This window comes from Ixodes scapularis, unplaced genomic scaffold (assembly GCF_016920785.2).
Source record: "Ixodes scapularis isolate PalLabHiFi unplaced genomic scaffold, ASM1692078v2 PGA_scaffold2__306_contigs__length_199485367, whole genome shotgun sequence".
NCBI lineage: Eukaryota > Metazoa > Arthropoda > Arachnida > Ixodida > Ixodidae > Ixodes > Ixodes scapularis.
In genome coordinates, this window is record NW_024609857.1 from 189,899,850 (window position 1) to 189,923,544 (window position 23,695).

Sequence of the window (23,695 nt, forward strand, 5' to 3'; positions counted from 1 at the left end):
GCTTTCCTGTAGCGCAATAGATGGTGTACTAACGCAATTTTCTTCTTTATCTTCTATGGCCAAGGCCTCAAGTATTTCACGGGCGAGCTGGTCTTTGTGGTGAGCTAATATGGTACCCAGGTCGAGCTTGGCCTCGCACGTGCATGCTCGACAATGAGCGGCTAAATGCCCCGGCCCTGTTAGGGCTCTTATGTTTGCTGCATGCTCACGTGCTCGATCGTTCACGCACCTTCCCGTTTGTCCAATATACACACGCCCACATGACAGTGGTATGTTATACACTACTCCCTTTTCGCATTGGACGTACTTATTCTTATGTTTGGTGTTGCAAGTGCCGGTGTTGTTGGCCTCCCCTAGATTAACCTTCCGGCACATGGCATATCCCTTGTTTGGTGCCGAGCACACTACTTTGACGCCCTGCCTTGTGGCGATCTTTTTCAATCTATGTGTGACTCCATGAATATACGGAACCACCGCGAAAGGTGATCTAGGAACCTTTTTCCGTGTGTTAGAGTCATTCTTTTGGCTGGATCTCTTGATGTTTTGGCAGAGTTTTTCACATATGGAGGCTAAGAAGGGTCTCGGATACCCGGCCTCATGGAGTCTGGAGATTTGGGTCTTGAAGCTTCGTCCCATCTGATGTGAACATGTTTTTCTGAGGCTAGCTGTGAGAGCTGTGGTGGCGACCCCTTGCTTTACATTTTTCGAATGTTCTGAGTCAAAGGGAAGGAACCCTTTCCCCGATCGCGCTTCGTACCTCCAACAAACGTGTTCCTTTTGGAAGTCTAAGGCCAAATCCAGAAACCTGATAGACTTATCAGCGGGAAGCTCGTATGTAAAGGTGAGGCCCATGCAATTTGTTTGAAAATCCCTAAGAGTGGTGTTAAGGCATCCGTCTGATGTTTCATCAACTGGGGTGGTACATAAAATAAGAAAGTCATCAACATACCGAAAAATAACTGCAACTCGTGGGTCTTTCAAACCTTGTAGTATAGCAACCCCACAGGCGCCTAAAAAGACATCGCACAAATATGGTGCCACTTTTGACCCGATGCACACTCCACTCTTCTGGACAAAGTGCTGATCTTGGTAAGTCACTACCGTTGCGGAGAGGTAAACCCTTAAAATCTCCAAGAAGGTGTCAACGCTAACACCTGCTCCATTTTGGAATTTCGCAAGGCCTTGATTTTCAATGGTATTTCTGAGGACGTGCAACAGCCTTGCTTGAGGGATGGAGTAGTACATGTCCTGTACATCCAAGGAAAACCCCGAGACTATACTATTTCCTTTTTCTTCAAGATAAGATATTACTTGCTCTGAGTTGGGGATCCGGAATGGATCTTCTATGTGTATTTTTGAGAGATGTTGTGCCAAAAACCTTGAAACGCATGCTTGCCACGTTGTCCTCTCGGAGACTATGGCCCGAAAAGGAATGCCTTCTTTGTGAGTTTTGGCGGAGAAAAACACCGAAAGCTGGCCATTTGCCGCTCCTTTGATCTTGGTGCAAAGGCTGGCTTGATTTTGGTCGAACAGGTCAATGATGGTTCTTTTTGCTGCTTTTGCCCTTTTATTTTCTACTTTTATGAAATTCTTATTGATCGCTTGTTGGGCCTTTTCTTCATAGATGTTTGAATCCAGAACCACAAAACCTCCTTCTTTATCCGAGACGCACAGTTTCAGGTCTTTGCTTCGTAACTCTTGAATGGTAGATCTGAAGCTCACCTTTGCCTTGCCCTGGTGTTTTAGGTTTTCAAAGGCTTGGATGCCCTCATCTATGATTTGAGGGCCTTTCTCTTGGGGGGCCTTGGCGGCTATCTTCCTTACGAGAGCAACGTTGTCCACCCTCTCGAGCTTGGGAGCGATGGCGAACTTAGGCCCTTTTTCCAGCACCTGTCTTGCTGTTGTGGAAATCTCTACATTGCCGATCACCTGGATCGGATGCTTCCTCTCAGGTTCCTTGGCTAGTCGATGTGCTGCTACGAGGTGACGCCAAATCGGGAGGAAACTTTGAATCCATAGGTTCTCCGTCGTGTACCTGGTCATTGCGATGTGGTTGGAAAACCAGTTGTAGGTAGGACACCTGGCTCGCAGAACATCGGTGAGGAGGCGGACTTGCCGCCATTTTTCGGATCTGAGGATCTTGGACACTCTTTGAGCGTGCCCCTGGGATGGTTTTACCCCTCCAAAGAAGGATTGGACTTCAACCAGGAGGATCTTCTTTTGTATGCTCCGAGAGATCAGTCTTGCTTGGCAGATGGAAGTTGCAATACAAAGGCATAAGGCCTCCGGTTTCAGAAGGTTGAGATTAAGAATAGGCGTGCTCAGATAACTAGAAAGATAACTAACAGGGGGTATAAGCTGAGCTAGTTGGTGGTACATATTACAACGGTTAAACCAGCTGAACTACGAAATTAGGGAGAAAGGAGTAAAGACAGGTGATCGCTGGACTACCAACTATTTAATAAAGATTCTTCGCTTTCCTGTAGCGCAATAGATGGTGTACTAACGCAATTTTCTTCTTTATCTTCTATGGCCATAGAAGCCTTGAGGCCATGGCCATAGAAGATAAAGAAGAAAATTGCGTTAGTACACCATCTATTGCGCTACAGGAAAGCGAAAAAAGATTCCTCCGGAAAACCAGTATCCGAGATGGAACAGAAAAATCAAGTAGGAAGAAGAGAAGAAGAGAAGGTAGCCACAACGCCAGTAGACAATGAGAGGAAAACGAAGAATCTTTATTAAATAGTTGGTAGTACAGCGATCACCTGTCTTTACTCCTTTCTCCCTAATTTCGTAGTTCAGCTGGTTTAACCGTTGTAATATGTACCACCAACTAGCTCAGCTTATACCCCCTGTTAGTTATCTTTCTAGTTATCTGAGCACGCCTATTCTTAATCTCAACCTTCTGAAACCGGAGGCCTTATGCCTTTGTATTGCAACTTCCATCTGCCAAGCAAGACTGATCTCTCGGAGCATACAAAAGAAGATCCTCCTGGTTGAAGTCCAATCCTTCTTTGGAGGGGTAAAACCATCCCAGGGGCACGCTCAAAGAGTGTCCAAGATCCTCAGATCCGAAAAATGGCGGCAAGTCCGCCTCCTCACCGATGTTCTGCGAGCCAGGTGTCCTACCTACAACTGGTTTTCCAACCACATCGCAATGACCAGGTACACGACGGAGAACCTATGGATTCAAAGTTTCCTCCCGATTTGGCGTCACCTCTTAGCAGCACATCGACTAGCCAAGGAACCTGAGAGGAAGCATCCGATCCAGGTGATCGGCAATGTAGAGATTTCCACAACAGCAAGACAGGTGCTGGAAAAAGGGCCTAAGTTCGCCATCGCTCCCAAGCTCGAGAGGGTGGACAACGTTGCTCTCGTAAGGAAGATAGCCGCCAAGGCCCCCCAAGAGAAAGGCCCTCAAATCATAGATGAGGGCATCCAAGCCTTTGAAAACCTAAAACACCAGGGCAAGGCAAAGGTGAGCTTCAGATCTACCATTCAAGAGTTACGAAGCAAAGACCTGAAACTGTGCGTCTCGGATAAAGAAGGAGGTTTTGTGGTTCTGGATTCAAACATCTATGAAGAAAAGGCCCAACAAGCGATCAATAAGAATTTCATAAAAGTAGAAAATAAAAGGGCAAAAGCAGCAAAAAGAACCATCATTGACCTGTTCGACCAAAATCAAGCCAGCCTTTGCACCAAGATCAAAGGAGCGGCAAATGGCCAGCTTTCGGTGTTTTTCTCCGCCAAAACTCACAAAGAAGGCATTCCTTTTCGGGCCATAGTCTCCGAGAGGACAACGTGGCAAGCATGCGTTTCAAGGTTTTTGGCACAACATCTCTCAAAAATACACATAGAAGATCCATTCCGGATCCCCAACTCAGAGCAAGTAATATCTTATCTTGAAGAAAAAGGAAATAGTATAGTCTCGGGGTTTTCCTTGGATGTACAGGACATGTACTACTCCATCCCTCAAGCAAGGCTGTTGCACGTCCTCAGAAATACCATTGAAAATCAAGGCCTTGCGAAATTCCAAAATGGAGCAGGTGTTAGCGTTGACACCTTCTTGGAGATTTTAAGGGTTTACCTCTCCGCAACGGTAGTGACTTACCAAGATCAGCACTTTGTCCAGAAGAGTGGAGTGTGCATCGGGTCAAAAGTGGCACCATATTTGTGCGATGTCTTTTTAGGCGCCTGTGGGGTTGCTATACAACAAGGTTTGAAAGACCCACGAGTTGCAGTTATTTTTCGGTATGTTGATGACTTTCTTATTTTATGTACCACCCCAGTTGATGAAACATCAGACGGATGCCTTAACACCACTCTTAGGGATTTTCAAACAAATTGCATGGGCCTCACCTTTACATACGAGCTTCCCGCTGATAAGTCTATCAGGTTTCTGGATTTGGCCTTAGACTTCCAAAAGGAACACGTTTGTTGGAGGTACGAAGCGCGATCGGGGAAAGGGTTCCTTCCCTTTGACTCAGAACATTCGAAAAATGTAAAGCAAGGGGTCGCCACCACAGCTCTCACAGCTAGCCTCAGAAAAACATGTTCACATCAGATGGGACGAAGCTTCAAGACCCAAATCTCCAGACTCCATGAGGCCGGGTATCCGAGACCCTTCTTAGCCTCCATATGTGAAAAACTCTGCCAAAACATCAAGAGATCCAGCCAAAAGAATGACTCTAACACACGGAAAAAGGTTCCTAGATCACCTTTCGCGGTGGTTCCGTATATTCATGGAGTCACACATAGATTGAAAAAGATCGCCACAAGGCAGGGCGTCAAAGTAGTGTGCTCGGCACCAAACAAGGGATATGCCATGTGCCGGAAGGTTAATCTAGGGGAGGCCAACAACACCGGCACTTGCAACACCGAACATAAGAATAAGTACGTCCAATGCGAAAAGGGAGTAGTGTATAACATACCACTGTCATGTGGGCGTGTGTATATTGGACAAACGGGAAGGTGCGTGAACGATCGAGCACGTGAGCATGCAGCAAACATAAGAGCCCTAACAGGGCCGGGGCATTTAGCCGCTCATTGTCGAGCATGCACGTGCGAGGCCAAGCTCGACCTGGGTACCATATTAGCTCACCACAAAGACCAGCTCGCCCGTGAAATACTTGAGGCCTTGGCCATAGAAGATAAAGAAGAAAATTGCGTTAGTACACCATCTATTGCGCTACAGGAAAGCGAAAAAAGATTCCTCCGGAAAACCAGTATCCGAGATGGAACAGAAAAATCAAGTAGGAAGAAGAGAAGGTAGCCACAACGCCAGTAGACAATGAGAGAAAAACGAAGAATCTTTATTAAATAGTTGGTAGTCCAGCGATCACCTGTCTTTACTCCTTTCTCCCTAATTTCGTAGTTCAGCTGGTTTAACCGTGGTAAACTTCCGAACGACCATTTGGCCTGTCGGCAAGAACACTTCATATTTGGCGTCCGTCTCTTTTGATGGCGCCAACAATTCCCTAGAGACCACCATGCCGTCCTTCTTGGTTGAACCCCGTCGACGTCGCTCCTCACCAGTCGGTGAGAAAATCTCATCTTGAAGGGATGATCGGGTCTTGAAGAAGTATGATGATAAACAAATATGCTCGCTCACTATAGGGCAGTCGAACAGCAGTCATGTTCCGAGCCAATCGTCCTGTCGCGGCCGGCGTAATCGGATTTTGTTCCATCGGAGCGAAGTCCGAAAGTACTAGGACGGTACGTTCGTCCCACGAAGCGGCCGCCATCCCGGCGGCGCCGAAAACCACTCGCCTTGTCCGTGCACGTACGATACCATAGCAGCTCTCGTCGCCCGACAGTCCCTAGGCTGCAAATCGTTTCACTTTTCAGAAAAAACAGGCACCGTTCCTCCAGAAGTTCTTGCCGTACCGCGATGCCAAGTGTCTTTTACCACTTTTCAATGAACGAATGGAGATATCAACTAGACTACAAAGGTTGCCGCCCGGCGTCGCTAGAAGCACAGTTACCATGGCAACCTCCCAGGCCCAAAATGGAGATCACTATCAGCGCTTCTGACGTCGTGCATCTAGATAATAGTGCGTCGTGTCGCTACTCTGGCAGCTACGCTGCCATATAGAGTGGCTCTAGCCAGCACCAGCGGTTGAGGGGCACGAGCGCCGCGACGGCAGAAATCGCGCCGCTCTAGGGCCAAAACCGCTGCATGTGAACCAGGCTTAAGTGTGCTGCGGCACATGCGATAGAAATGCCTGAATCGGCCGCAGCCGTTGCACGTTCTTCCTCGTGCCGGACAAGTGTCGTAGCTTTGACAGTGCTCAATACCATACCCGCAGTTCGCGCATTTTCTATCGTCGCGATAGTTCGTCTCGCGGCGCTTGGGTGTTTGTTTTTGAAAGGCGGTGTGATTTTGCCCTAATGCCATTGGGGGAACCGAGCGCTGGTCATGGCTAGGGTGCCTTCATGTGCGCTTTGCTTAGGGTGGTGTAGGGTGCCTCAATGTCCTTCTGTTTAGGGGGATGCCACCCTTTGTAGTACCAGATGCCGACAGCACGCGCTCATGGGGAAAATACAAAGAAATCGACGAAAACAAAATGTCGCCATAGCACAGTCAGCGCCACAAGCGCGTGCAGGGCCACGCTCTTTCACGCGCTTCTGAACAAAAAATAAAAATAAACGTGTGTGACAAAATGGCGAGATGCCACCACCCTAAGCAAAGCGCACATGAAGGCACCCTAGGGTGGTGGCATCTCGCCATTTTGTCACACACGTTTATTTTTATTTTTTGTTCAGAAGCGCGTGAAAGAGCGTGTCCCTGCACGCGTTTGTGGCGCTGACTGTGCTACGGCGACATTTTGTTTTCGTCGATTTCTTTGTATTTTCCCCGTGAGCGCGTGCTGTCGGCATCGGGTACTACAAAGCGTGGCATCACCCTAAACAGAAGGACATTGAGGCACCCTAGTCATGGCATGTCAGAGCGCGGTATGTTGATCTAGTTGACGTAGATGGAGCGTACTCCCTTGACGCTTGGTCCATGCAGCGTGGTTCGGGTGGGACCGCGTAAGGCTCTGCTCTCTTCAGGGGATCGAGTTCGATGTTGTAAATTGTTCTGGGGGTCGTTGCGCCGATGGTTCTGACTCGATGGAGGTTTACCAGTTCGCGTCTTCGGAAGGCGCCCTCAGGGATCGGTTCGTGTTTTGAGTCCCAGAGGGTTGTCAGTTCTTTGCGTCTCCTTTTCCGTTCACGTCGGAGATGGCGGTGGTGGAAAACGTTTCTTCGTGCATCAAGCACTCGCATAATGCTAGGCTTGGTCGTCGGAGGCAAAACGAAATCCAAGCTGTAGTTCTTCGGCTATCCACGTGACGGCGCGACGTGTTTTCGCGCATCAAATTTGAATCTTGTCAGCGCGTGAAATCCATCGATTACAGGTGACCGATGGCCAATGGGCGTTGTACGGAGAGTTGAAAAGCATTCCCCCCGTTTGAAACGAGCTTCAAGGTACATATTCTGAACTGAACCGTCCGCGAGACTTCTTCATCCCTGGGGGACCACGTCCATCATTCCGCTTCCTCCTCTCATCGGTACCGGAACATTTGCCAATGATTCGGGTCGCGCGCATACTAGACCCGAGTTTGGGGAAACCCACGCTAGTGAGGCCGTTTGCTTCAAGCCCCACTAAACACCGATTTTTTTTTTTTTTTACAGCAAAGCTGTTCCGTGGATTTTGCGTGCATGACGTCACTTCCGATGACCTCCAGAGAAAAGGGGAAAAAAGAGCTCCCCTCTTATCAGGTCGATCCTCCTTTGTGCCTCCCGGATTTGCACAGGCCGTGACTATTCTCCTCCCCGAAGATTATAGAAGATTAACCTGTTACTCAAAATTGTTACAAAAGCAGCTTCCCTCTCCTCCTTCTAGATGGTGTTCAAAAGTATGCGATGTGACGTCAGTACAAGGAGCCTATACGCTCGCACCGCCGCACACGTACGCCTTCCCCGTATAAAATATTCGAAGTAAATGACCAAAATAAAGCGCTGACGAACACGCATGCAAGATGCCATTTGTTCTAGGCTTTTGCTTTAGAACAGTTACTGCTGCAGACGCCGGCTCGTGCGGCGCGTGGAACACCATTCACTGCATTCTGCCTGGTGCTTGGGTAATTTAGCAATACGTCTATTCAGTGGCGTACCAACTTGTTTTTGAGTGAGGGGGCAAACACCCCCCCCCCCCCCCCCCCCCCCCCGGGCGGAAGCAGTGCCCTTGGTATCCCTTGGGCGCCGCCGGACAGTGTTCGCCCTGCACAGTGGCGGCTGTTTCAGGGGGAAGGGGGGGGGGGGGCAAAACACATGCCTTGCCCCCCCCCCCCCCCTCTGAGAACTGGGGGGTAAGTGCCCCCTTGCCCCCTCCCGTTTGGTACGCCCATGCGTCTATTTCACTCCTCTCGTAATGGGGAGGCCCCGAAGGCTCCCGAAGAGCAACGCGCCTACGAAAAGGAACGGCGGGAACGGCACCGAGAATGTCAGCGGCGGCGGCGGGCGGCAAACCAGACAAGACGACGAACGTCGCAAGGCGGAGGACGCATCAAAAAAAAAAAATTGTGTCGGGTCTGTGTCGTCTGTTAAACAGCTTCGCTGGTCATCCACCTTCACGGGGTGGAATGACTCTTGATTTATATATATATATATATATATATATATATATATATTTGTTCGACGTTAAATAATAGATTAAGTTATTTGCAAAAGTCCATCGAGCAACACTGGTGGTCGCCATTGCTTGGGCACGAAGCGCATGATTGGATCCGAGTCCTCGCCGAACGCTGACGCAGCGCTTGTCTTTGATTCGAGCTGAGCCGAGTTCACGCTGAACGCTGAAGCACGCCACGTTTGCAAGTCCGGTCTCAGGACGCCGCCATCTTGTTCATTGGGGTGCTAAGGCTTCCTAATCGGATTATTGCCGCGCCCAAGCGCACCCCGACTGACCAAGATGGCGGCACCCTGAGATCGGACTGGCAAACGTGGCCTGCTTCAGCGTTCGGCGTGAACTCGGCTCAGCTCGTATCGAAGACGAGTGCTGGTCAGCGTTCAGCGAGGACTCGGATCCAATCACGCGCTTCGTGTCCATGGATGGATGTGCCCTTTGTAACGGGCGGTAGTTTGCGCCACCTAGCCTAAGTCTAAAAAGACAAAACATATGATTCCTCCCGCCCTTCTTTCCCTAACTATCGCCAGGCAGGGTGGGATATCACCAGGATGACCTTCGGGGGATCGGGCAAAAAAACTAAAAACATCACCCCCCGCCAAGCAATGGTGACCGCCAGTGTTGTTGGATGGACTTTTGAAAATATTGGGGGTATGCGAATATTCGAGATCTCGAATATGAATAGAATGTTTCTTATTCAATTCGTATTCGATTCTCGAATGAAGCTATTGACAGCGTGAGTCCCTGGTTTTGAGAGTGTACGTCAGAGTTGCCCAAATGCACTGGGCTGTGGGATTTCTCGACAGTTGGCTGTGGCAGCTTGCTTAGGCGCAATTCCGGACGCTAGTGGCGGCTAAATTGCCATCTTTTATTTTTATTTTGTGTTCTATGGCGATTAGAATTTATTCAGGATTTTAGGAAAGCGCTGTACTATTTTGGGGAACAAAAACAAACAAATGTCCGTGCCAGACAGAACAAATGCAACTGGAATGTTTGTTTCGTTTTGTTGTTGTTTTTTTACGGCTCCATACACTCAGCCGCGTCAATCTACAAAGGTCCTAACTGACGAAAATATGTTACCACACAGGACCCCCCACTCACATGAAATTCAACGAGTCTCATCAATTGAACAACATATTGTATGTACTCCACGGTGCAGCGTTATCCGAATAGGATTTATTTGAGAAAGATCTCAAACAAAGCGTATCTCATATACAATGTTGACGAGTCACTTCGCGGCGATTCGGCGGAATCCGGCTCGTCTTTGGGCATGTTTTAAAGAGAGCTGCTTTCTTGCACAACACCAAAGCAAATGAACTATTGTTCCCCGCCTTCTGCTCGTCTGTACCGGCACACGTTCGTGTAATCACGTCTGTGTGGTGCATGCTAAAAACCCCGGCCGCACTTCCTCCGACGCCCGTCGAAGGAGTGACATCTGTGTGCAAATCACTCCTCCGACGCCGGAAGTGACGTAACGGAAGTGACGTCACCCTGTTAATTATTAATAGTTAATATAAATCCTTACTACATACAGAATATAATGTGCCTTTTAAAATAAGTACAAATAAAAATAAACCCGTTCGATTTTAATGTAGCTTTACAGTAAAAGGTCACGTGACTAAACATTTTTGTCACAACATTTGTTTATTTACAACTTTTTAAACGCAGCCTGACAAAAGTTATGAGTTATAAAAATAGTATTAATGCATAATAATACATTTTTATTGTCTTTGTGTCACGTTACGTTATTATTGTGGGCGTAGCTGGCGTAGCTGCCGTGGCCCTAGCGGGTGCGTCGGGTGCGGTCGTGTGCTCCGATTCGGCGTTCCCTTGCATTGTACATTGCACGCTCCTCCAGCCCGGGCGCTCGTCCTGTGAGAAAAACGCCTCGCAGCTGATCTCCTGCCCGTAGCCTTCGTTACACTTCCAGCGAGCGGAACATAGCACGACGCTCAATGCTTTCTTGTACCAGCGTGACCGGCGGTAGTGACGGCCGGCCGAGTGCGCCCGCGCGCTTAGATGGGTGTTCGCTGTTGCAAAGACCTTAAACGTGACCCGAATCAGCCAGTCAGTCAGAGTTTTGGGAGCGATTATCGCACCTAATAAGTAGTTTTCAACGAGCCAACAGCTGAGTTACGTTAAAGTTCTCAGTTACAGGTGGTAAGTGTGCATAACCCAGTTGCAAGAAGGAGCGACCCCCGGGACCCCCCGCGGAACCTCGGGATGGAACGGGGGTGGGAGGGGGGAGGGGGGGTCGTTGCGGGTACGCCAGTTAGATTTGAAACTGGGTCCACTTGGAGTCACTACTACTGAGATATGCCGGTTCCGGTAGGGAACCAATGGGGACCTAACTGGGAATTAATCAACTTGAAGCAAAGAATTGTAACTGGGATTTAATTAACTCAATTTGTAATCATGCATATTAATTTTACATATTATGCATTTGTTTTTTGTGTTCGTTTTTATATAGAACCAGATTTAGTTTTTTCTTCTGAGACTGATTTTTGTGTAGGTGTTGACACTTGCGCCTTCGATGAAACCGAGCAGTACTGAAAAGGTGTGCCCACGATATGACACACTCACGGTTAAAGCTGACCGGACCACTCGGTCACATGTTGTCTGGCCCTGTCACTGCAGTAGAATGCTTAGAGTGTTATCAGAGTAGAATGCGATACATGGTAATAAAACCCGAGACTCAGGAACACAGAAGGGGACGAATGTGATACGAATGTGATACTCGACTCATTTAGTGAGCGCGTCGCCCTCACCGTCCTGCAACTCTATTAAATAGCAGCGTATACTCTCTGTTGTGTCTACAAGCTGATCCTGGCTGCTGGTAGACGAGGACGAAGAGGAAGGACGATACGAATGGAGCACGAGATGGAGCAGCTGGTTTTTCTGTACTGTCTGACATAGGCGTTCGTATTAAAAACACAATTGGCGCAGTCGACAGGACTCTAGGACTCCTCCTAGAGTCTGAACTTTCCCTGGAATCTGCTCCTGCCATCGCCGCTCAAGTTGAGGAAGCGATGAAAATGCAACAAGAAGGGACACTTCGCCTCCGTTTGCAAGCAGGGAGTTTCACAAGCAAAATCCCATGTACGAAGAGTGGAACAAGCGCACGACCAAGTCCAGGTGCTAACTACCAGCTTTACCAAACAATCGGTTACGTGTGAGACACATCTGGCACATGTTCCCACCAAACGTTTAGTCGACACGGGTTCATCCGTTTCAATCCTGCCAAAAGACGTCTACCGAAGACACTTCCACTCTTACAAGTTGGAATGTTCGAGTACTACACTTCTGGACTACTCCGGAAAAGACATTCCCGTTCTGGGGAAATTCGACGCACCGGTCCAGTTCGCTCAAAGACTCAGCACCTGCACATTTCACGTCGTACGAACAGGGGCGGCTGTCATGGGCTTAAACACCTTACGTGCATTGGACATCCAACTAAACTTTGCTCCTCCCACCGGGGGACAGGTGGCAACGGTCTCCGCGAGAAACCTTCCAGAGATCACACAAGACTTCCCCCATCTGTTCTCTGAGGGATTAGGTCATGCGAAAGGATTTGTATATAAGGTAAAGACAAAAGATTCCATCGCTCCTTTCCAATAAAAGCTACCAAGACTACCTTTCGCAGTGCGCGAGAAAGTTTCTGAGGAACTGGTGAAGCTGGAACACTCCGGGGTTATCGAGCGCATCGATGCTTCGGAGTGGGTGTCTCCCATCGTAGTGGCCCGCAAGAAGAATGGGCAGATCCGGCTCTGTGTAGGCCTATGCAAGCCAAACACTGCAATAGTTTTGGATTCCCACCCTCTACCGTGCCCCGACAAACTTTTTCATCAGCTTTCCGGTGCCCACGTCCTCGGGAAGCTAGACCTCTCATCGGCATATCACCAGTTGGACTTGGCAGAGGAAAGCAGAGACCTAACGGCATGTGTGACGCATGAATGTCTCTTCAGGTTCACCAGAGTATGTTTCGGGCTAGCATCCGCCGCCCCTGCCTTTCAAAAAATGATGCACTACATACTCTGAGGTACTCCAGGTACCATCGTCTACCTGGATGATGTACAATTATTTTCGGGCGCACAAGAGAAGAGCATGATGCCCGCCTGAGGCAAGTTCTTTCACACCTTCAAGATGCAGGCTTAAAACTAAACCAGCACAAATGTTTTTTTTTTTTTTTGCAGTCCAGCAGCTTCGATTCCTACGACACGAGCTGACACCGCAGAGAATCAAGCAATGCGAAGATAGTATTGAGGCTATCATGCAGGCTTCACCCCCCACAAACATAACATCACTACGATCATTACTCGGCCTGCTCATATATTACCTCAAGTTTGTACCAAACTTTGCGACCATCGTGGAGCCTCTGCATGTGCTCCTGCGGATGAATGTTTCCTTTTAATAAAAAAAGGCACAAAAAGAGGCATTCACTGCTGTGAAGGATCTGATACGAAACAACAATCCACTGACTTTGACGTGGTGCTGCCCACCGTCGTCACAACGGATGCAACTAATTACGGATTCAGCGCGGTTCTGCAGCAAGTACTTACATCCGGAAGGAATTCGAACGGTGTCGTTCGCATCGTGAAAACTTTCAAGCGCCGAACGCAACTATTCTGCAGGGGAGAAAGAGGCATTGGCGTGCCTTTGGGCCTGCGAGAAATGGCGCGTTTTTCTCTTCGGGCGCCATTTCACGCTGAAGACAGATCATCAGGCTCTCGCTACTTTGCTTTCTACACGAGGATCCAGTCGACAACCAATGAGGATAACCAGGTGGGCTATGAGACTCCTCAGGTACGACTACGTGTTACATTACCAGAAAGGAAACAAGCGTGTCGTAGCAGACGCACTGTCACGCCTGCCTACTCCCAATCCTTAAAATTGCAGCAAGTTTAGTGACAACGAGGAAGAATTCACTTGCCGGTAAGCAATCTATGCACAATCGATCAAGAAGAAATCAAGAAAGAAACCAGGCAAGACCCTAATTTGCTTCGAGTAATCCAGTGTATCTGCACTGGATGGGGTCACGAGGAACGTGATAAAGTACTATCTACATACTACAAGTTGCGAGAAGAGCTTTCTTCCGTGGATGACTTACTACTACGTGGTGAAGTGTTGGTTCCACCTATTTGGCTACGGCATCGACTCATTGATCTAGCTCATGAGTCACACCCTGGAATTGTGCGGACGAAGCAGCGTCTACACCAGCACTTCTGTTGGCCCAGAGTGGACATCGAGGTCGACACCTGAAGCTGTATGTGAATTCCTCATTAGAATCTTCAGCCGGGAATGGTATCCGAAGGTGATTGTTTCTGATCATGGCCCATAGTTTGAATCCCGCATATTCCAGGAGTTCCTGAAGTCCAGAGGGATTTACCACCATCGGTGTGCGACATACCATCCACAAGCCAATGGTCAGGTTGAGCGCTTCAACCAAGTGCTTAAGCAGTACGTCCAAACTATCCTGCAGGAACAAACCAACGTTCCTACAGGCCTTGAGGAGTTTCTGGGTGTCTACCGAAGCACACCACATGCAGCGACGAAGCTCTCCCCCGCTGAGCTCATCCACGGACGTAAAATGCGTACCCGTATGGACATCGTGGGCTTCCCAAGTTTTGACAAGCCCGTTCACATCGAGATGCAGCAACTCCGCCAATGCATTGCTGATTACCAGAAGCACAGCAAGCAATACACAGATGATAGGCGAAGATTCAAACCATTTACAGCGGGTGTAGGAGATTATGTCTGAGATTATGACCGAAGAGAACACCATCATTTGACCCCTCTGAAAGAATTCATGAAGCGGTGGGGCCAAGCACCTTCTCTGCTTATTCTTCCATCTCTTTTACCTCTATCCCCCTATAGATTGGTTGATCCTTTCTTTTTACCTTCCCTCTACAATCTTTCATTTATTAATCATATTTCACACAAAGACCACCATCTCCTTCTCATTAAAATTTGCTTATGATTGATTATTCAGAAAAAATTATGTATGAAAGAGCTGGAGCCCTATGCGAGCTAGGGTAGCTTATGTGTCTGTGCAAGGGAATGATCGATTGAACTGGTGAGTATGGGATTGGTGAGTATGGGATAGCTGGAGATGACTTCCTGAATTATTGTTTCAGAGGTTAGATGGTACTGAATTGTGGCGATTATTAATTATTAAATGAACTCTCCAAGTGTAGAAACTATTAAACAGGCAAGAAATAAAAAGAAAGCATTATTCTAGTACATCGTTACTTATGCAACTTTACATTTTAACATTTGAAGTGTTCCTCACCACAAAGTTTTATTATTATTACTGTTTTATATTGATTTAATCATTCAAATCTATACCACCATGTGTTTTCTTTTACATACACACTGTATGCTGAGTACAGAGTTTTGGCTGAAGCTAAGACGTGTTTTGTACACCATTTATTTGTACTAACCTTATAATTGGGAGGAAACATGTGTTTCATCACAATAGCAACATTGCTGAAGTAGAGGTTTCAAGGAACAAATACAATTAACTTGGAAGTCTGCTTGCCCCTAAAAGGACATTTTTCTATAACATCTGTGCAGTAAAAAGCCCACAAGCCTGCTTCTAATTAAAAACGTACGCTATCCAGAATAGCGCGACCCGCAAAAGCGGTTCTTCCTACGACAATGTGCCTTGTGGAACAGTTTGAAACTCAGAAAAGAGCTCGTACCCTGGAAGGAGGGTTTCGCCCTTCTATTTGCTGTACGGCGGGAAAGCGGCGGACCAAGTAACTCGCAAGTGCGCTTCCCCTTGCACGTATTTTCCTTGTGGGAAAGCGCAGGACCAGGAAATGTACTTGTCAGTTGCAGTAAGATGGGAAAGCAGTACACCTAACGTTCCATAAGCGTGCTTCTCCCTGAAACACCGAGTTTTGCAGGAAAGCAAAAACCCCGCAAGTGCGCTTCACCTTACGAAGTTGTGTACTGCGGAAAAGCGACCTAGAAATACTTTTTCATTATCTACATTTACTGCAAGAAATCCATGCGCGAATCTCATCCTCCGAAGAGCACTTAGGGCAATAGGCCCCATTGATTGACTGAACATGACTTTATAACTAACCAAATTACAGATTTCTCACTGGCGAAATTAAAAAAAGAAAAAATCATTGATTAGATTTAAGCTGTTTTCTCAAAATATTTTTTTCAGAGAAATATAATTTCTCTTAAAATAATAAATACACTAGAATATGCACGATCAACCAGAGACATATACTTTAGTCTGTCTGCCTAATTCTATACCTCTCTCTGCTGGTATTTAAGTTTGTACGCTTGTTCACGCACGCAGCTCTTTTGTTGACTCTACCCTTTCCCTTGTTTTGCTATACCAGAAGAACGAGCTGAAAAGTAGAGAGAGCCTTCAATTCTACAATTTACTTTTGCCTCGAAGAAGTCTTATATTTGCTCGTTATCCCCATATCAATATTACTTGATAATTATTTTACATGGAATGAAAAGATAAATACACCTGAAAATAATAAAATAGTTGAGGTTCCAGTGGTAAAATTAATGTTTTTTTTAATATCTTATATCAAAATGTTTGATTTGAAACATCGGTATTCAAATCATACTTGGGTAGTCATTCAATTACAGTAATTAAATTACTGTAATTTAATTACTTTTCTGGTAATTTGTAATTCATTACTTTCTGCTAAAAGGAGTTGCAATTGTACTTTATTTGCTTTCTAACATCAGTAATTACGAACTTTGAGGCACAATTACAATTACTTTTGCAAGAATTTCCATTGCCATCATCATCACTGATGACGACATCAGTGACGTCACTGATGACGTCACCGACATCTGCATCGTCATCATCACTGATGATGTCATCAGCAAATTAATTTTGTAATTGCAATGAATTATTTCTCAGGTAGTACTAATTGTAACTGTAGTTACTGCTTTTGGAGCAAAGTAATTGTAATTAAATTACATTTTAGAAGTAATTTACCTGTATGATTAAAATTGTGGTCTAAATCATGATTTTGATTTAAATCAACTTTATTTTTATCCTCCACCCTGTCGATATGTGTGTCAGTGCATGACCACTGCCAATCATTTCATTTGCAGCATGCGACATTGAGCCCTCAATTCTTTATACGAGGGCAATGAGGGATGGCCAAGGGATGAAGATGGGCTGAACAATTTTTTTCCAACGTTTTGTTGATATACTATTAGATAACTTTGCACTCTGCAGATGAAATTCGGTACGGTCTGCTTTTTTGGAATCGATCGGATGGACACTGAATCTATAAGTCGATTGAATCAGGATGTCCCATGCAGGGACCAAACTGTTTAATTTTTTTATAGCTAACTTACTAATATTGTAATATTGCTGCTTTTATGCTTCAAGTGTGTAGATAAGTGGGTAGCGCAAATGCTCAGAAAGAGTGGCAATGTCATGTTCTTTATATAGTTGATTATAGTGGAGACAAGAACTTCTGGAAGAGTATTTCCGACTCTGTGTAGGTGTCAATCAGGCAAAGGCAAACGCTGCCTTGTACCGCAGAGACACGAGGAATTATGTTACACCACTTTTCTTCGCAAATAACGATTTGGCAGTGCTACAGCGATAATAGATAGTGGTGGCAAAAAAGGGCTGTCATTTGTGGCCCTCGAATTAGGAGGGTCAGCAACAGGTTTATAATAATAATCTTTATTTTGGGTGCCATCAGTCTTTATCTTGGATGCCTCATGGTGCACCAAAACAAACAATAAAACCAGCAAACAAAAAAAAACTCCTAAACACACACAAAGTTAACAAACAAATAAATGTAAGATTATCCAAATGGCGACGGTACATTGCAACAGATGCAGATATATAAAGGTGAGGTGGAGCGATGGCATCATATGACTGAATCCGAGAGACGTGAGGTATTGCACAGTGAGCACACATAAAAGCATACGAAATGTCTGGTTACACATGAAGGAACATGAAACAGTTCAGCTCTAGTTTGCCTGTAGTTGTTTACAAAGGCATCGGTGGACATCTTCACAGACTCCTACTTTAAATAGGGTGGACATGCCTGCAAGAAGCGGTAACATCATCGCACATTGCATAGGCTGTAACTATTAGCTATTACCCATGTGCAATAGGTGTTTGTTGCCTGTAGTAATTACTCTACATGTGATGTGCAGGAATTTGCGGCTCCCGTGTCGACCAAGGAAATGCCAGTGCTCTCGCAGTTAGCTTTCTTACGTTGCTCTGGTGCACGCAGAGAAGCACCGGGCATTATTTGGGGAGTGATCAGAAAGTAAAAAAGGGGCCCATGTGCGCTAACTATTGTTGGGGCAGGATTGATATCAAATGCAGTGTGTTGATGTAACTACTAAGGTATAAGACAAATTGGCACCCCACCAAATGTAAGTAAACAACATCAAAATCGATTTGTAATGGAGAACAGTTTGTTCACATTATAACACAAAATTCCAATTTCCCTGCACCACTTCAGACTCGGAAAGAATCATTGGACTGTGCAGCGCCTAGTAAGTTGGTTTCTTCAGAGCCAATTTACACAAGTAGCAACTTGCTCAGTTTTCAAGGGGCCTTGTTTTTGGAGCCTTCTTGTTACCAGATGTGAGGCCCACAAACTTTTAGCTATAATTTCCCCAGCCTCTTAGAAACACTATGTGGTCAGATTAACAAAACTTTGCTGGAAAAGTCGGAGAATTCTGAAGAGCCAACATGGCGCGGTCAATGGGGCACCCTTGATGGTCCAGCCGTCCCACGAGCGGGTCCCTGGCATTGCCTCCTTGTGGTCCTGCTGGATCTTGGCCCTGGCCATCTTCTCCAGGATGCTCCGCACTTGCTGGCCCATGAACCCAGCGAGGAGCTGCACACAGTACTTGACATTAACACCAAAGCTGATTGTCAGCTGTAGTGACCTCACTCGTTCAAATTGTTAAAGATGTTGCCTTGAAGATTTCACAGAAAAGGTGCTGCGCCTTTAGCTTTACATACAAGGCACCTATGCCAAAACGTCTAACTGGGACCGGTTGGCATCTCGACTGGTTACAATTGGAACTAACTGGTCCCAAGTTGGAATTGGCTGTTACCAATAGGAGTCCAACTGGGACTAGCTGAGGGGTCAACTGGCTTGACTATGCCCAGATGGGGAACGGGTAGGGGTAACTGGGACCAGTTAAGGAGTTAACTGGTTGGAGGGATTCCCAGGGGGAGTTTCAACTGTTTTCCCATTCCCTGTTAGGGTTCACATGCCGTATCCATTTCGACAAGATGCGGGTGTATTGATCTTAGCTAGTGAGGGAAAAAAAACTTAAATATATAGATTTACAGAAATAGTTAAACCTTTAATTACTAGGTATACATTTATGTATTTAAAAAAATATGTCAAATTTCAATGTACATATCCTTTTATAACTTGCACTATAATTAGTGGCATAAAAAATGTATACTTGAATCAACATTTATGTACATGTATAAAAATGTATTAAACATTGAAGCAAAGACCTACTCCTTTTTTTTAATCGGACCCAGCAGGCCGTTGTGACACGCACGCGGATTAGTTCTATGCGTTGTCGACAGATGGCACATGTGACGCAGTGAAAAATCACCAATCATGATTTTTAACGATGATGAAGTTGAGAGGCTGAAGGTGCAGAATATTACAGTTGAGAGAGCTAGTAAATACAAGTATGTAGGAGTATGGATATGTGATGGTGCAGAATACCTCAGGGGGCATGAAAAGTATATATCAGGTAAGGGCAACAGAAATGCAGCTGTAATGAAAATTAGAGCACTTTGAAATTACAACAGGTACGAGATGGTGGGAGAGATTTGGAAAGGGGTCATGGTGCCTGGCTTGACTTTTGGAAATGCAGTGCTATGCGTGAAATCCGAAGTGCATGCAAGACTAGAAATAAAACAGTACGGAGTAGGTAGGCTGGCTTGGGGGACACATTGCAAAACGCCAAACCAGGGAGCTAGTACAAGGAGACATGGGATGGGTGTCATTTTAGAGCAGGGAAGTGGTGAGCAAGACAGAATTTGAGGATTGGTTGAGGCAAATGGATGGGTGGCAATGGGCACAAAAGGTTTTCAGCTATTTATACATGAGGAGTATAGATACAAAGTGAAGACAGTGCACTAGGGAGTTAGGAGGACAGTTTTTAGGCTATAGTGGACTTAGGAAGAGCAGGTGTCAGTTAAGGCCACAGAAAGAGATTGGTGGCTAGAGGGAATGCAAACAAAGACGGCTCTGGAAAACTATAGATTAAACAAAACAGTTATTGCCAAAGAAAGCATTTAAGACCATTCTAGGGGAAGCTCATTGTTGTTTGAGGCGAGGACGGGTGTACTGCAAACCAGAACACACAGAGCGAAGTACCAGGGAATGGATACAGTGTGCACTGCTTGTGGAGAGGAGGACGAGACGGCTGAGCACTTGATACTCTGCTGTAAAGGGCTTCACCCTATGCCGACCGAAGACAACATAGATTTAATAAAGTCATTGGGTTTTAGAAACAGCAAACGAACAGTGGATTTCAAGACAGTAGAGATTACCAAGCAAAGATTAAGTGAATGGTGGCAAAAAGCGAGAAAAAACTACCGTAATATCCCGAGTCATCGCCCACCCCCCAACCGCCTGAAATTCGTTAAAAAAGTGGGGTGGGCCATGTCTCGGTGGGTGAGCACAAACACTTGAAAAAAAGCGGAAAAAACCGCATATTTTTATCTGCGTATCTAGCGCTGATGCACAAGAGATACATCAAACTCAAAACTCGATTTAGTTTCATTGTTTTATAGAAAGAAAAAAAATGCTCACGAAAGAATATTTTACTATAGCGAAGTCCGTTGCTTGCATATGCGCTAGAAACACCGCCGATCTGCATATAGCATGAACGTTTGTTCCATGAAAGAATGTCACCATTATGTTCTCCTAGTTAGTAAAAAAAAAAGAAAGAAAAGTCTACAAGAAAATTGAAAAACCGACCAGGCGCAACGAGCGGACCAAAGAAGCGACCAAGAGCAATGCTGGGAAAGCGGGAAAGCCGGCGGTCGCGTTGGCAAATACTTTGGCGTCGGGCCAAGTCGGGCGCCTTGTCAATTGCAAGCTCTTGCGCAACTTTCTTGTTTGGTGCGTACATACGTGCGTCCGTGCACGGCGGGCTATCAATGCACAGCCCGGTTGGGACGTTCCACCAAAGCTTTATTTACGCTTTGGCTTTGCCAAAAATGTTGCCCAACCGCGGTCGTGACGGGCGGGAAGAAGGAGCGGGTTCGCGGTGACCTTACTTCGGCGGAGACAGACTTTGACCTAACACACCGCGGTTACGTTAACAAACTCTTATTTTGTTATCTCCATCGTTCTTTTCGCACGGATACACGACCACTTCGGGGTCGCTCATGGAGGAAATGCGTAAACAAAAAGAAGTGTCTTTCCCTCCTTCGTTTCACTTTGTCACGGACGTCCTCCAACTGTAAGGCCCGCGGCCGCGTCATTCGGGTAGGATGAGTGTTCGCGGATCGCAGAGTCCGCGCTGGGGTATTTGAAGGGGTGGGCGATGACTCGGTGTTTTTTCGGAAATCGATATTGGCCCAAAAAATGGGGTGGGCGATGGCTCGGGGATGGGCGATGACTCGGGATATTACGGTAGGTATTTTCTTATTAACTGATGGCAAGGGTGTTTTATAGCCTCACTTTCTTTGCAGTGCGGAGTGAATATAGCTTTCACATTTAAATATTCTAAGCCTAAATGGTAAAACAAAATGGATAGGTGGCGTAAGCTACCGCCCGATCCAAAGGGCTCAGCCGGATTCATCCATCCATCCATCCAGTGGTCGGTAGAGAAGGGAAACCATCGCCGAAGTTGGTGTATTGATAAACGTGTCGTTATGAAAATGCCAAAACCATATCTGCGCTTCTTGCGACCCAACTAAATACGCCATGGTGGTAACGGTGAACTTCGAGGGCAGAAAAATGCAGTTCAGCGACCGGAGGGCACCCAGGGAAAAACCAGACGGAAGAGAAAACAGCCGCGGAGGGCACAATGGTAAAAATGGCGGAAAGTCTACCTGAACTGGCAGCTGTTGTGACAAAAGCAGTTGGAATTGTTTGATTGTAAGGTGGGAGCGCAACCGCATCCTATCAGGACCTCACCTGCGCAACGCGGAAACACGGGTGAGCACCTTTCTTCACGCGATGGAGGGAAGCTAGGGACGTCGTCACGGATGCTGACAGACGCCAGCGGCTAATCTTTCACCTCGCACGAATAGTAGCTCTGAAAGGGAGATTCAATCGTCGCAATTAGCTAACGAGGCAACTGAAGTGGTCCTTAGAGCTAAGCTGTGCTTCCTTCAATCCGGAAACGTGGACATCACCGAACCTATTTATTTTCATTCTCGGTTTTTGACAATAAAGACTGGTCAACCTTCCAAGTTGTGCCGTGTTTCGTTGCTGGAGTTGGCACCGTTCTGTCAACCAGTTGAATCCAACCAGTAATTTAGCTCGCCACGTGCGCGGGTCAATTTTCAGTTCCCCTCTTTACGGCGAGCCTTGCAATCGTTGCCGCCCTATATTCGCGCTCTTTAGTGCAGCGACATAACGCACGTGTGCATACCTTGTTGCCGATCCAGCTTGGGTAGACGCCGTCGTGGCCGATCCACTGGTGCCACTCGTCAGCCAGCCCGTCAAGGAACGTGAACCCTTCCCTGCGACACAACTCTCGCAGCAGCAAGTTCACCTCTCGGTAACGGTCATTCAAAGCCTCGATCTCTGCAGCGAAACTACGCTGCCATTCCAATGAGCAGAACCTATTCTCCCGTCTCGGAAGAACGGCAGAAAAGGCGATCTGCATCATTGGATTGCGTTCACAGATCTGGGCAGCTAGACGACAATATTTGTCGATGTACACGCTGGCACTAATATGGGAATTATTAGTGCCAACGTGCAGGATGACAACATCAAAATCAGGCAGCCTCTCAGACACCTGGGAAAACAAGTGCTCGATTCTAATACCACTAAACGGCGCAACCTACTGGGGCAAGTACTTTACCATCGAATCGCCGGCTACCTAAACTCGAGGCATGTTGGGGGTGCGATCAAAGCTAAAATACAAAGAGTAGCACTAGATACGGAAAAATGTATTGCTAAAAAGAACAAGACAATGCTAAACAAAATGCTTCAAAGAGTGCGAAAAATCAGCCAAAATAGCTTGCGTGACCGGAGCCGACAGCAGCGCGGGCAGGAAGGAATGGTATGTGCAGTACGGGACAGGACCCGACCACAGAAGACTACAGCGGCAGACGCACATGTCATAACAATGGCAACATCCGGGGCCGGGAATGATACGTTACTTCCGGCGTCGAAGGAACGATTTCCACACAGCCGTCTCTCTTCCGACGCCACTACGTCACTTCCGGCGTCGGAGGAGTGATTTGCACACAGGTCCCACTGGTCCTACTCCTCCGACGCCCGTCGGAGGAAGCACTTCCAAAAACCCCAGATTAGCGGTTGTACCGCACTGGCTAAATTTGTCATCTACAACTAAGAGATACGTCACCCATTGAGGCATACTAACATCAAGCCTGTCTAAACATACAAGCAACATAATTTTCGAACGTGTTTATTAGCTATTTTTAGGGGAGACCGGGAACGTAGCCGGTCTTCCCTAAGATTTTGGGAGATTATCTCGACGGAAATAATCCTCGAATGACACCGAACGGCGCGCGTTGCGGGCTGCTTGACGTTCGCTCTCTTCGTTCGTTTCCTGCGAAGGCCAAGCAGGCTACGAGCCCTGGTATTTCCTGGTTCTCACGGTGGAAGATAACAAAGGGTAAGCATCCTGAGCAGGCAAAGAAAGTAAAATCTTTCAAGCCGGCAAACTCCGAATGCACAATGTAGGTGGGGAGCCACACTGACCGGGTTTCCACAGCTCAGGCGGGTGGAAGAAATTTCTGGCTGATAGGCGTCGTCCCGGTCGCAAAATGGCGGTGGCCAGAGAGCTATTTTTGCGAAGTTTTATACATGTTCAGAG

The 23,695-nt window shown here is 46.8% G+C and overlaps 1 protein-coding gene across 1 annotated transcript; it reads right to left on the reverse strand.

Moving 5' to 3' along the window:
- Positions 1-17,380: 17,380 nt before the first annotated feature.
- Positions 17,381-22,546, reverse strand: LOC115330421. Its single transcript, XM_029992251.4, has 2 exons — positions 22,280-22,546; positions 17,381-18,531 (listed from the first exon to the last, which is right to left on the reverse strand). The coding sequence occupies exons 1-2, from the start codon at positions 22,517-22,519 to the stop codon at positions 18,325-18,327; spliced, it is 447 nt and encodes a 148-aa protein (XP_029848111.2). The 5' UTR covers positions 22,520-22,546; the 3' UTR covers positions 17,381-18,324.
- Between the last annotated feature and the right edge of the window lie 1,149 nt (positions 22,547-23,695).

Coding starts and splice junctions, on each gene's coding strand:
- LOC115330421 (XM_029992251.4), bottom strand. CDS start 22,519: ATGATGCAGATCGCCTTTTCTGCCGTTCTTCCGAGACGGGAGAATAGG. Junction 18,532..22,279: donor CAAGCTGGATCGGCAACAAG/GTATGCACACGT, acceptor TACTGTGTGCAG/CTCCTCGCTGGGTTCATGGG.